General features: G+C 28.9%; 1 protein-coding gene across 1 annotated transcript in view; it reads right to left on the bottom strand.

Moving 5' to 3' along the window:
• LOC107451210 (transmembrane protein KIAA1109 homolog tweek) overlaps positions 1-14,128 on the bottom strand; it is a gene marked incomplete at its 3' end in the record, with an annotated part of 102,147 nt that overhangs the window by 77,878 nt on the left and 10,141 nt on the right. The window contains 10 exon segments of the mRNA XM_071181348.1: positions 947-1,066; positions 1,159-1,353; positions 2,519-2,701; positions 3,043-3,346; positions 4,825-4,982; positions 7,550-7,647; positions 8,334-8,489; positions 10,388-10,505; positions 12,055-12,225; positions 12,657-12,782. Coding sequence (XP_071037449.1) covers positions 947-1,066; positions 1,159-1,353; positions 2,519-2,701; positions 3,043-3,346; positions 4,825-4,982; positions 7,550-7,647; positions 8,334-8,489; positions 10,388-10,505; positions 12,055-12,225; positions 12,657-12,782 — 1,629 coding nt within the window.

The raw sequence follows: 14,128 nt of genomic DNA, 5'->3' as shown, positions 1-14,128 counted from the left end.
ACAGTACGCTCCTATTTGGTATCATATGTCTAACTTGAGTATCTATGCTAATAGGAAAATTATATTTATTTATCTGTAGCTACATCCAGAATTATGTATTTATATCAAACTTCTTTATATATTCTTTTTTATCTTTCTTATTGTTTAAATAAATATTCTTGTAGATATTTACAGTATCCTTGTAGATATTATTTAATTATTTCTACATCTTTGAGAATATTCTAAAAACAATTTACGGTGTTAAATTTCGTTATTAGGGTACCCTTCCCGTAAACGGACAACTCTCATAAACGGACAAATTTTTTGGTCCCATGAATGTCCGCTTAACGGAGGTTTCACTGTATATAAAAACTGTTTAAAAAAAAGTCTTTACTCTCAGAACCTTTTTAACTCTTTCACAGAACCCTAGGGTTCCATGAAACACCATTTCCATTTTGGAACTGCTGAACTAACTCATTTTTTTTCAAGAATTTTTATCTTACAATTAAAGAAAACAAGCAATAACTTAATTTGGATCTTAAGTTTTCAGTTGGTAACAGGATTTTGCTTCCTTTGTGTTAAGAACATGAATTCCTTACTTATTAAGTAACTAATGAATATTTTTTGCTTCATTTTATGCATTAAAAAATATATTCTGTTGGAGCAAGTAACCATATTTCAAATTTTAAGTATTTTTAAAGAGGTAGTTTTAAAAATACTTACAACCTCAAAAATTTGGTAAGTGGGATCAGCAGACCACATTTTTAACAATAAAAGGGAACAAAAATGGTAATTAGTTCTTTAAAAATGTTCATTTAATTTTTTGTCGGTTAGCATGGAAAAATATAATCTCTTTTCAGCCTGAGTGGAACCAAACTCCAGTTGCAGGTAATGTTAAAGTCGGCAAAAATTTTTAAACAAATCAAGTAACCTGTTATTCTTAATCATGCAACTTAACTAAAATTACCTGAGGTATAGTAAGCCGTCCAGTTACATCTCCAATTAGTACTTCTACAAGCCATGCATACTCAAGAGTTTCACTCTCCAAGGGTCTGTCAACACCAGAAAACATAGCATTGCCACGAACCTTTAAAAAAAATACTCTTATTAGTACTATTACAGTCAAGCAATATAAAATAATTATGAATTGAAAGAACGCTTTCGTGCTTAAAGATTTACTTGAAGAGTCGATAAAACTACATGACCATCTTTTAAATGAGAATGGCAGTCGGGCCGTACAGCAGTATCCACTGTGCTAAGAACTAAAGGAGAAAGAAGCAACTGTAGTTTGGTTTCTTCATAAGTTTTGAACATCTCAAATGCAAACCTCTCTAAGTATAAGCTAGGACATGGTGGATCGTTGTCATTACAGCACTGGAAATATGAACAGATAATAATTTTAAGTAAACATGAAACAGTAACAAATTACATTTATACACGCTGTAATTGTTAAAAACGAAAATTCTATGCTCATTAAAATTTGGTGAACAAAGGAAGAAAAAAAAAAGCTGAAAATTTAGAGCCTAGGGAATGTATTAGGAATACAGAATAACAGGAATACATAGAACAGTTCTTTTAACAATTTGGGATTATTTTTAACATGAAATTAAGCTTTGTGAAAAATGATAAACATTTTTTTTATTGCTAAATTTCAATATTGTGCAGGGTTGCTTGCAGGTACTTATGGTCCATGAACTCTTAGCCAATGCAGGATAAAATAAAACATATTTTTAAAAATAAATCGCACACTATTAGTACAAAATAGGAGATGCAAAAGCTGTCAAAAAAGTGCGCTCCAGTGGCGCAAATGGTAAAGGGATCACCCATTCCACTGATGGAGGCTGGGAATTCGATACTAGAAGCCGACTAAACAACTGTTGTGTATACACATCAATGTGCCATTAAATCTGCCATGGCTGAAAGTCCTCGCCTTGATTGTGGTGTGAAAGTTTGTAAAGAGAGGGTACCAACTCAGGTGTTGCCCCCACTGTCGGACAGGGGCAAAAATTATGTGGCTTTACTCCTGTGATTGCGAAAAGATATACATGAAAAATGGGGCTAAGTGCTTGGCCATGTCTGGATGGTATGTGGTGTGTCAAAAGAATGTATTTACCTACCAATTTCTAACTACATTTATTAAAAAAATAACCAGCTAATAATTTTATTCCTTTCTGAAAAAAAATTCTTATGCTGATTTTGTGTTAAGTAAGGTTTGTCTAAAACTTACCTAAACACTTTCTGAAAATTTTGCAAGTCTTTTAGAATTTGTAAAAGAAAAATGGATTTATCAATTTTTCAGAGATAATACAGAACAAGAATTCTCAGGATGAAACACGGTAAATTAATTATTTTTAGTAGATTTAGGTAATTCATAATGTGCAGGTGGACTTTTTGCAACATGAAAATGAAGTTTATTCCTCTCACAATAAAATAAGAATTAGTTAAGATCGTAAGGATAACAGAATATAATTTGCTTATAAACATTACATTTAAAATCTAAATGAAACCAAAAAGAAAATATTATAAATATGAAACCTACCTTCATTATATGACCCTGTATGTCATGCATTATAACAGACACAGTTATGTCTAATGGTCGAAATTGACGAGGATCAAATTCGTAATTATCTTTTTCATTGGGAGCTGCTGTTGAAACTTGATTTGGAGTTATAATTGGAGCATCAAACTCAAAAAATTTTTGATTTTCTCCGAAATAATTTTCCTGAATAATAAAGATAAATAAAAACATCAATCAATAAATAAGATTCTTTACAATATAAGATATATTTTTTTTAATAATTAAAATAGTTTCAATATAAAAAATTTCAATTTAATAGCAGAATGTTATTTTCATTAATAAGTTTTGTAATAAAATTATAGCTAATACTACACTCATCAGTGTAGTCAATTTTATTTCCTTAGAAATTCATAACTGTTTAGTATATATCTTTTAGCTAGAACAATTTAACTCTAGAAAGTGAGTCTTTAATCAAATTAATTTATTAAATTCTAGGTACAATTGGCAAAGATTCAGAAATTTTAATATCAATGAGATTACTTTACCTTTAGATGAATAAGATGTCGAAGTAAAGAGCCATATAATTTTAAAACTGATGGTCCTATCTCTAATTCAAGATGAACAATGTCCGGAGCTAAGGATGTGGGATCAAATTCTGAAGAATTACACATCTTTTTCTTTCTGTTTTGAGATCCATTTGGTCTAATTGGTGATAAAAGTATTTCTTCTTTCTCGGGGGTGGTTATGTTTAAATCTAAGCAGGAAGCACCACATGGTGGTGTTGGGTGGTAAATATAACCAATACTCAGGGCAACAATAGGCACTGACCAACAATCAACCCAACCAGCACTAAAAGTTCAAAAAAAAGAAAGAAAATTACAAAATAATTTATCAATTTTTTTAGTCAACATACTGACGATACGCAAACCATTGAAGAGATTCTACTCCTTGTGTCCCTAGAGTCTTTCTCAAATACAGAAATGCATATATCGCTCATTTGGTGAAACAATGACGTAACGGCAAAATCAACCTAAATCGAGTAATTATCAGTTACGTCATTATTTCACCAACTGAGCAATATATATTTACATTGTAACCCATAGGGCCACATTGTGTACCCCCTAATACTACTAACTAACTAACTCAGTGGCGCGACAGCCCATTAAGAGGGCCAAGGCCGACTGTGCCCATCTCAGTTTTCTTGACCTTGGGCTCTGGGGTGCAGGAGCATATGTTCCGGTCAGGTGGTCAGCCGAACGCGGAACCCCCAGTGTTAGTTCCCAAGCATGCTTGGTACTCATTTTATCGACCCACTGAAGGGATGAAAGGCTGAGTCGGACCCCCTAATAAGCCTATAATTATTTCTTCTATTGGGGAAAATGATGTAACTGTAAAATCAACCTAAATCGAGTAATTATCAGTTACGTCATTATTTCACCAAATGAGAGATATGTGTCTCTACATTTGAAACAGACTAACTGTAACTATATCTGCTTAATTTCTTTTAATATACACATTTAGTAATAGCAGTCTTGAAAATTTTAGCTATAGCTGTATTGAGCTTAGCTTACATGTTATTAGATAAGAAAACAATATGCTGGAGACCCAAAAAAATACATGATTAAGGATATTAATACAGAAAACACTTCTATATTACATTAACTTTTTAGCTTGTTAAACTGTTACTATATTTCTTATTTTGAAACCTAAGCCTACTTATTTTTAATTATCTTAAAATGTGCCATTGTTCTTTAACAATGAATAAGATAAAGATTATAACGGCAGTTGTTTGCCATATTTGTAAAAATGCTTTAAATACTGCAAATCAATTGAAAAATTGAATCAGTCTACTTAAGTTTCAGCAAATGAACATAATGTAAAATTTGTTTAAAACAGCATGCAGTTCTTTTCATGAAACTCGGAAAACAAATATTCTATAATATTCCACAACAAATAAAGGAGTTTTTTCTTTCATAAAGTACAAACAAAATTATCAGAAAATAGCTTAAATTTTTTTTTCATAGTTCAAAATAATGTCTGCGAGAGATGAGAAATATTTTAAAGGGATTCAATGAGAAACATTTTAAAGGACTATTGTTGAGAAACAAACTGCATTAATCCAGAATATTTTAGTCAACAATGAACTTAGTTAAAAAAAATTTAAAAAAACTCATAGTAGAAAAAGTATTTTGATAGTTTTTATTTTAAATAACCAGATGTACAGAAAATTCTCAACTATTCCTAGCATTTAGAATTTGTTAATCAGTCAATAAATCTCATTTTAAGAAAAGAAAATATAAATATACTTTTAAAATTAACAAAATCACCTTGGCTTTGCCATATTTCTCCATCGTTTTGGTGAGTTATCTTGAAGACTTGGTGAACCATCTCTTCCCGTCAACTTGGCACATTTTTCAAGCATCAATATTATATCACGATTAGAATTCACTTCTGGTAAGTAGAAAACCATATCACAGCTCTCTCCCTAAGAAAAAATTAAAATAAATGCTACATTACACTATTACTATTTAGATCTAAATGAAAATAAATTAAAATCTGTGAAATTTAATATTTTTTCAACAATTTTTGCAAAGATGCTAGCACAAATATTTTCCTAAAAAATTTTCTTTCATACTTGTTTGAAAGTTAAATTTAAAATAAGTTTTAGACAGAATGAACTAATTTTGTCTTAATTATAAAAATTTTCAGTTACATATATATATATGTTAATTACATTGAATTAAGAGATTAAATTTCAGTCTTAAAAAGTGAACGGATGTATCATAATCCAGGAATTAAGAGATTAAATTTCAGTCTTAAAAAGTGAAAGGATGTATCATACTCCAGAACACATATTATTTAATTTGAATGTTCGAATATAAATTTTATTCAGTAAGGAGGGGCAGCATTAAAAAATAAATTGTACTTATTAAATCTTTTATCAGCAAATTAATGTGATTTTATTTCTTAAATTTTTGTTAAAACTGAAAACTAATACTAATCTATTGACAAAGATTTGTATAATTTAGAAATTTCACTTAAAACCTAATAGCGAGTAACAAAAGTTTTTTTCATCAATTAAATATTTTTAATTTATTATTTCAATCATCTATTGAAAATTTTTTATAAATCAGCTTATTTTATGTCAAAATCTGTCTAAAAGCAAAAGTTTTATAATATGTTTTCAATTAGCTATTGAAAATACATTATAAAAGTTTTACTTTTGGGCAGAGTTTGACAGAAGACTAGCTGATTTTTAATAAATTATAAATTTTCAGTGATTTAACTGTATTCAAACTGAATAAGTACAGGAATGAAAAAATTTTACATTGAAAATATTGAATACCATTGACCAATTTTACATCGAAAATATTGTTGAATATTTGACATGTTGAAAATATGACTATTATCTCATTTTCAAAAAAAAAAATTTCAGTATTCTTTATTTCGAAACAATAAGCCATCTTTTTATTTCAAATATAATCTGGTTGCTCAACTAACAACAATTATATTTTTATTCAATAAATAATCCATAACTCAATTAATGTTTCGGTTATTTATAAGAAATTTTTATATAATGCCAATAAAAAAAAGTAGCAGAAATTAAAAAACAATTTCAATGATAATACATTGAATGAATTATGAAAAGGATATGTTTTTACAAAAATTCCATAAGTATTTCCAATCAAGCTTTTAAATTCGAAACAAAATAATCAATATCAAAAATAAATAACTACATTTCTCACAAAGTTTATAACAGTTGTTTCTTGTGAATCATAATCTAGCTTATTTAACTCATTTTTAGTGTATGCATATACTAAGAAGAAATTCATAACTTAAAGCATTTCATTTTTCACACAAAATAATCAGTAGTTTCTTTTTGTTAGCATATTTACAGCTACTATTGACCTTTTCCTACAATACTGAGCTTGTTTTGTTCCTCCTAAAGAAACTCGATCATTTAAGATACCATAACCGAAAAAATTGGGAACTGTGAGAGTAAGGCAATGCTGGTGCAAAGCTCAGGTTTTTGAATTCGATCCTGACAACAAACAAGGCAACAGCAGCGTAACAAGATGCATTTTAAAGTTGTCTGTGTATAAATCTTCTTGGTGGTGAAGGGTGGAAATTAAGAGCGCGNATCAGTAGTTTCTTTTTGTTAGGATATTTACAGCTGCTATTGACCTTTTCCTACAATACTGAGCTTGTTTTGTTCCACCTAAAGAAACTCGATCATTTCTGATACCATAACCGAAAAAATTGGGAACTGTGAGAGTAAGGCAATGCTGGTGCAAAGCTCAGGTTTTTTAATTCGATCCTGACAACAAACAAAGCAACAGCAGCGTAACAAGATGCATTTTAAAGTTGTCTGTGTATAAATCTTCTTGGTGGTGAAGGGTGGAAATTCAGAGCGAGGGGTATCAGCTCAGGCACTATCCAAGTCATCTGACTCAACAATTTGACCTTTTTCTGGGCAAGGTATGGTAGCATTCCTGCCATGCCTTAAAAGACAAATTCCCAAAAAAATGAGACTGGCCTCGATTGAGGAAGCATTATTCAACAAATAAATAACCCAGGTCAAGAAGTTTTCGTTAAAATAAACAAACAAGCGTGATACTGGAAAGGTTAAATAGGGATCAAAAGAAGATACTTAAAATAAATTACATTTGGAAAACAAAATTTTTGTTGCAATTATCCAAGTTCTTGATCTTAACTAATTTAGATTTCAAGTCTGAAACTAATTTGTTTGGAAAGTCACAGTTTTCTCAAAATGGTATTTAAGTTCATTTTTTGTCTGAATGTACTAGTTTATAAAGAACATGTGTGAAATTATCTAAAATCTGTTTCAAAAAATCAGATCACAACAGAAAACAAAAATAATTGTTTGTTACCCAGTGTGCTATTAATTTATACAAATTGGAAAAAATCTTATTTCTTCAACATTATAAATAGGACATCAAAGGATATACCTAATTAAATTTTTTAGATAAAAATTTATAAAAACCAAAGAAATAATCTATTTACCTAGTTAAATCAGTAACTAATGTTTACCTGAATCCAAAACTTTAGGGATATAGTGGGTGGTAAATATTCGATGAAAGGTAAATCAAATGACAGTTCAAACTGATCTCCAGAAACAGCTAAATAGGCTAAGAAAAGTAATTGGCATGACAAACAACATTTTAAAATAAATTAATTTCAGAAAGAAAGAAAAATAATTATTTTTACAAGAAAATTTTAATTTTGAAGATAGAAAGACACATTAATATTAATTTTTTACAAATAGATGTATTTGCTAAGATACTGATTTAATTTAGTTCCCAGCTCCTCGATAGTTCTTGGGGAAAAAAATTTCCCATTTCATTTGAATTATCTTTTATTTGGAATTGTTCCAAGAAGTGTATTTTTTTGAATTTTAAAAATAAAATGTTGAGAGTAAAGTGATTTTAATTTTACATTCCTCCCCCTCCCCTTATCAGCAAAATAAGCATATCACTATTTTCCCTCTTGTGTAGTTGAAGTGAATAATTTTTAATGTTATGAAAAATGAATATCTTATGATTATAATTTGATATCTTTTTGAAACTCAGAATTTTTTATGAAAGTTTTCATTGTGATAATTTAAAGCATAATTTCAACTCTTAAAATTAAGTCAATCACAATAATTTTAATCAATAGTTATTTTTTATATCGCAAAGAGTAACTAACTTTCAAAAAATTTCATTTAAATCGAAAAACTACTTTAGTTGACTTCATTATTTTTTTTTAGAAAATTATTATTTAAGAAATTTTAGATTTAATTCATGGAGCATATTGAAACAAAAAATGATCTTACCATTTTCTTGATGCTGACTTGAGCAGTCGATCCAATTGTACTCATTAACAACTGTGACCAATTCAAAGTCTTTCAGAATTAAGCCAAAGTGCCAAGTATAGGGCACAAAATGGAGAATATCTGGTCTTAATTTTGAAGCCCAATCTTCCATTAGAGCTACAACAAAAGTTTTTAGTTAATAAGCAATTATATATTTATAATTAAATTTTAAACTTAGTTACACTTTCAATAAGAAACTGAATAAAATCAGCTTTTAAATTTAGCAGGTATATACAAAATATGACTGTAAAATTTATAACCCAAAAAGTATCATGATATATTATTCAAAAATTCATTCAAAAACAAGTTTGGAAAATAATTGAAATTGTGCAATAGATAGATGGAAAAAAAATTATGTTTATCAATCCAAAATATTTTTATTACAAAATATCATTTACAGGGAAAAAATTCATGCTATAAATTGTTATATGGCAATAGTTTCTACATTTTACAAAATTTAAAGATAACTTTTTAATTTATTTTTTACAAAAAATCAGAACGTACAGTTTCCTTATAGTTTAACGTCGCTTGAGAAATGTTCATAAAAACTCTTCTTTAAAATATATATATATATGTATAAAAGCTGCACAATAAAAATTACAAAAAATTAAAAATCATCAAAATCATACAATACTAATTATTACACTAGAGAGTTTAATCACTCTCACATAACATATCGCACATTTACGTGCATAAGTACTCTATAGCATAGTTACCAGAAAACAACTTTGGCGTTCAACAAAGCTTGCATAAAAACTATATACGAGACTATGCTGAGCGATAATTGAAACAACAAAATTTCTCTACTACAAGGATGTGTCTGAAAATAAGTTTCCCCTATGAAGTGTTGAGAAAGGTAGTGTAAAAAATACAATGAGATATTAAGTATAAGATGTAAGTTTATTTTCCCACTTAATTAAGAAGTACATTGAGATATTTTTATACTGCTTTATAAGCTTCAAAAATCAAGGCTCTGCATACAAAAGAAGGGTTGCGTAGCTTGTGTGACTTAAGCACTGATTTCAAAGCATCTACTGCTGAGATTCTTTTTTTAATACCGAAAACAGGTGGAAGTAACTGAATGCGACATTAGGGACTGAGTGGTGGAGGAATGTATGGAAGATAGACAATGCCAACATAGAGTAGCAAAATTTTTTTATGTTGCAATCGCAAAGTATGTTCTCGCATAGTCATCCGAGCAACAGAACTTTAGATGTGAGAATACCAGGCCATTTTTTTCCAACTAGCAAGCTTCAATTAGGGATGCTTGGTTAAGTAATGCATAATTTTGGTCTTTAAGTTAATTAGAAGTTAATTGTGTGAAGAGGTGAGTGGATAAGGGCTCGAATTGACATTTTAGTGAATTCACGTAAATAAGCTTTTAAGTTTATTAATTGACAATAAGAAATAAACATAATTTTTTCTTGTTCACAATATTCCATTGCCAAAAAATTTAAATCTCTAACGCTCATTTAAACTGCTTTGTTGCTGCACTTTAATTTGCTGCCAAAAGGATAACTTCATACTATTTAGCAGCTGCTTGATTCCAAATGCACATCGAATCCACTTCACTCTAACAATTCAGAACTTTATTGTTCTGGTTGTTTCTAATGCTACTTGCCAAATTTACCAGCAAGCCTGCTTGGTGAAACCAAGCGAATTTAAGGCAGAGGGCACATTTCTTGTTTTTTAGTGAGGCCAGCTATGGTCGAGAATACGACTTGAGCCACACACACATCACAGCCCGTTTTAAGCTGTGGACCCATTCATGCATCCATTCACAGATCGAATTGATTCAAAACTTTAATATGTATGAACTAATTGAAATATTGTAGAGATAAACATCATATTCAAAAAGAGAAAATATTTTTTTAAAAATTATAATCTTATCAAAAAAAAATATTTACTGTAAACTCAGATTAATGAATGAAATTATTTTTCAACTGTATTAACATTAATAGAAACTTCAATGTAAGTAAATTTTTTCTTCTAAAACAAAATTAATAATATCTTACCATGAAAAAAATGTTTATGAGCATAAATTAAATGTACTGTAGTTTTACATCCTGTTAAACTACAGTTCCACATTTGGTGGTCATTCCATATTTTAGGATATTTAATCCAGATATCAAACTGAAAAAAAGAAAACAAAATTAATAAATGAATGTACTTTTTAAAATAAAAAACTTAAATATCATTTAATTTTTAAATAAAAAGTTAGAGTAAAATCATAAATAAATGAACCAAGTAAAATAAATTTATTAGAAAATGTCAAGCTTGTAAAGAGTATCAAATGATACTCTAAATAAAAAACAAAAGTTCTTTATTTACTCATAACGTTAAAAAGCTGTAAGGATAGATTCAGCAAATGAAAATGAAGCTCTTGTATATATAGAATAAAAAATGTAATACTTCATTTCATAGATTTTTCCAAAAACATTAACAAAAATTTTGTTGTATTCATAATGCCCAAAAATGAGAACAGCTGTTGAATGAATAAAAAAACAACACATACATTTGCACATGGCCAAAAAGTAAAAAAATTAATTGCACCGAAAAGTAACAGAGAATTATATATATATATTACAAAATTTCGCTTCACATTGCATTGCATCACTCACCACTTACTAGGTGCTTAAAAAATAAATGAGGATTTAAAAAATCAATAACAGAAGCTGATAGAAATGTAAAGTTTGTCGTATCCTATTTAAGAAACCAGATATTTTTCTCACTTAGTTTCAAAATGAATGACTAAGTTAGTCAAAAATATGTTGCTGCTAATTGAGAAAAAAGCTAACTTTAAAATCAATAGTTTAAAAGCAATCACCATTTACAGCAAAATGTTACAGTCTAGGGACAGAATTAGCAGATGCCCATGTAAATATTTCAGTTGGAATGGTTTTAACATGCAGCAGAAATCATTGTTTTAAAGCTTCTAAAATAAACAGCACAATTTGTTGACAAAATTTATAACTAATTAATCTGGTTAGGATAAAAACTCGTTTTCTAAGCCTAACTCAAAGAACAATAGAATATTGTCTTCAGACGTGGTGACTCCGGGGATGGAACGTTCGCCACCAATGAGGTGACCCGGGTTCAAATCCCTGTGATGGCTGGTCAATACCAAATCTGCGCCTGGCCTGCACCAACCACAGTGTTGACATAAAATACCCTCAGTGGTAGACAGATCAAGGGTTAGAGTCCCTTTTCAAGCAAACTGTGGAAGGTTTTTGCGGTTTTCCTTTCCATGTAATACAAATAGGGGCTAGATCTATTGAAAAATCCTCCACAAAAACAAATTTCTTCAAATATTTAATCCAGGAGTTTGTTTGTCTTCTGGATTGGATTCAACATTACAAGGCATTCCAATAGAGTTCAACATAAGTAGTCATAAACTCAAAATCGGGTCAGCTGTTCTATGACAGTGATAAAAAATATATATATACAATATATATATTGTATATATATTGTGTGTTTCTTATAAATTTATTTCTCCAATTTTTTCAGACATTTTTTGGACATCTGGTATTCTTGCAATTGGCTGATTTATACAAAACATATAAAACCTGAAAACAGAGTCACTAGCTTTTCAAAACAAACCCTTCAAATGAAATGTTTAAGAATAATTATCTGAAATGTTTTAATATCTATATATTAAGGACTTAAGTAAATATTTTCATACCTCTAGTGTTTCACTCTCTACTAATGATCTAAACTGCAGACTAGTTGAAGCTTCAAGGTGCAACAGTTGACCATTTATTTTAGTTGAATATCCATCATTGTTAATGCGCATGGGGATGGTCACTTCCAAGTATGACCCTTGACCAACATTCATGTGCACTGCATTAGTTTCCTTCCAAACAAATATTTACAATTAATATTTTGAAATTGTAATAAAGGTCTGCCAGCTTGAATTTACATAGGATGCATTACATAAAGATGAATATTTTAAGAGGCATCAAATTTGTACATTTCCTGAAATTTTCATAGACAACCAAAAATGAATTTAAAGGGATAAAAAAGCAAGATAAGAAAGATAAGATGTTCTTTTCAAGGGATTGAATTGAATGTAAAGTTTAACGGCTAAAAGTCAGATTTATGTGAAGAAATTTTCAAAACTTAGAAAAGTTTTAATATTAATGGAGCTGTATAGTGCTTTTTAAAAATATGATAAGGAAAAAAAGCAGGTATCTCACAAATTTGAATTTATATAATAAAAAATAATAACAATAAAACATGTTTTAAAACATTTATATTTCAGTTTTTAGATAAATTAAAAATTACTTTTTCTTTGGAAAATAATATATCAATTGTTGCCTCAGCCAGAGTGTTGAGACGAATATCAAAACTTTCGCAGAATCTTTTCTCACCCACGGCACTCTCTTTAGTAGGAACTAATGGTTGATAATCCTAAAAGAATTTATAAAAATTATTATAATTAGAAGAAATCTACACTTTCAGGGGTACTAAAAAATGGGATAAATTTAAATAAATATTTTAATGAAAATAAATTCAAAACGCAAAACCAAAGGTCAATAAAAATTTTGGAGCCAGGCTTGATCTTTGAGAACCCAGCACATTATAAACTGGACAGGAGCATAATCACGTTTTGGTTCATGAAATTATACAGACAATTAATATTTTAAATTTAATATTGATGTTAGTATATAAAGCACTTATATGCGTGTATATTGTTAAAAAAAACAATGAAATTTCTCTTTTTACATTGACTACCAAGAGCTGAATTATTAAGTGAGAGAGCAGTCATAAGCATGAATATTGAAACATAAATTCTGAAGAAAGAAAATTATTTCTCATGTGGGCAACAAAAATCTGAAACTAACTGAACCATAAGTCAGGTCAAAATTAAATGTTAAAACCGAGCAGTTCATAAGAACAAACTGGATGAGGTATATTTTTGTTTTAAATATTCTTATAAACTTATCCAGTCAATAATAATTTAAAGTTATATTTTAGTTTTAACGATACTATATAATTAAAGCAGGAAAGAAATGGTCTTATCAATGAATATTTGTCACATATGCTTCTTTTTCCTCATTTTCTTACTTTTTCCCTTGGATTTTGTACATTTTACGAGTTTATATTAGGAACTGTTGCGTCTCCAAACACTGAAACTTATAATTCTGTATATAAAGAAATTCTATGAATTATTTGCTCAAAATACAATTTCTCAATAGTATTGAAATGTTTGCCAATTGTGTATAAATAATCATTGGCTAAAATAATAAATTGAATGAAATGTTTATAATCAAATGCTTCAATATATTGAATATTTTGAAACTTTTATTTTAAAAAGAATACCCGCATTTATTGAAAACTGGGCAAAAATATAGAAAAGAGCAAAATAATCTGGAAAAAAAACTATAAATAAAAGCAATCTTGGAGGCTGGCAAGTGCAGTGCATAGGGTGTGGGATCCCTTAGTTATTTTATACAGTGGTCAGATGTGGGATATCTTAATAAGAGTTATTTTATCAGTCAATAAATTGTTTGTGGTTTTTAGCTTTGTAATATGTTGTGTTAACTATTACTTCCATATATTGTTACATAAAATCACCAATTTTAATGCACATTTTTTATGATGTATTTTCAGGATTTTCATGTGCATGGTTGGCATGGGCACATTGTGCATGATTAATTTTTTACGCGATTTTTAAACAATTTAAATTCTTTAAAAAAAATCAATCACACCATAAAATCAATCCACTATTGCTGAATCTTAATTTCGGTTATTTC

The sequence above is a fragment of the Parasteatoda tepidariorum genome, chromosome 5, assembly GCF_043381705.1.
Source record: "Parasteatoda tepidariorum isolate YZ-2023 chromosome 5, CAS_Ptep_4.0, whole genome shotgun sequence".
NCBI lineage: Eukaryota > Metazoa > Arthropoda > Arachnida > Araneae > Theridiidae > Parasteatoda > Parasteatoda tepidariorum.
The sequence above is the reverse complement of the archived record's forward strand: the minus strand, read 5'-3'. Positions and strand labels throughout refer to the sequence as shown.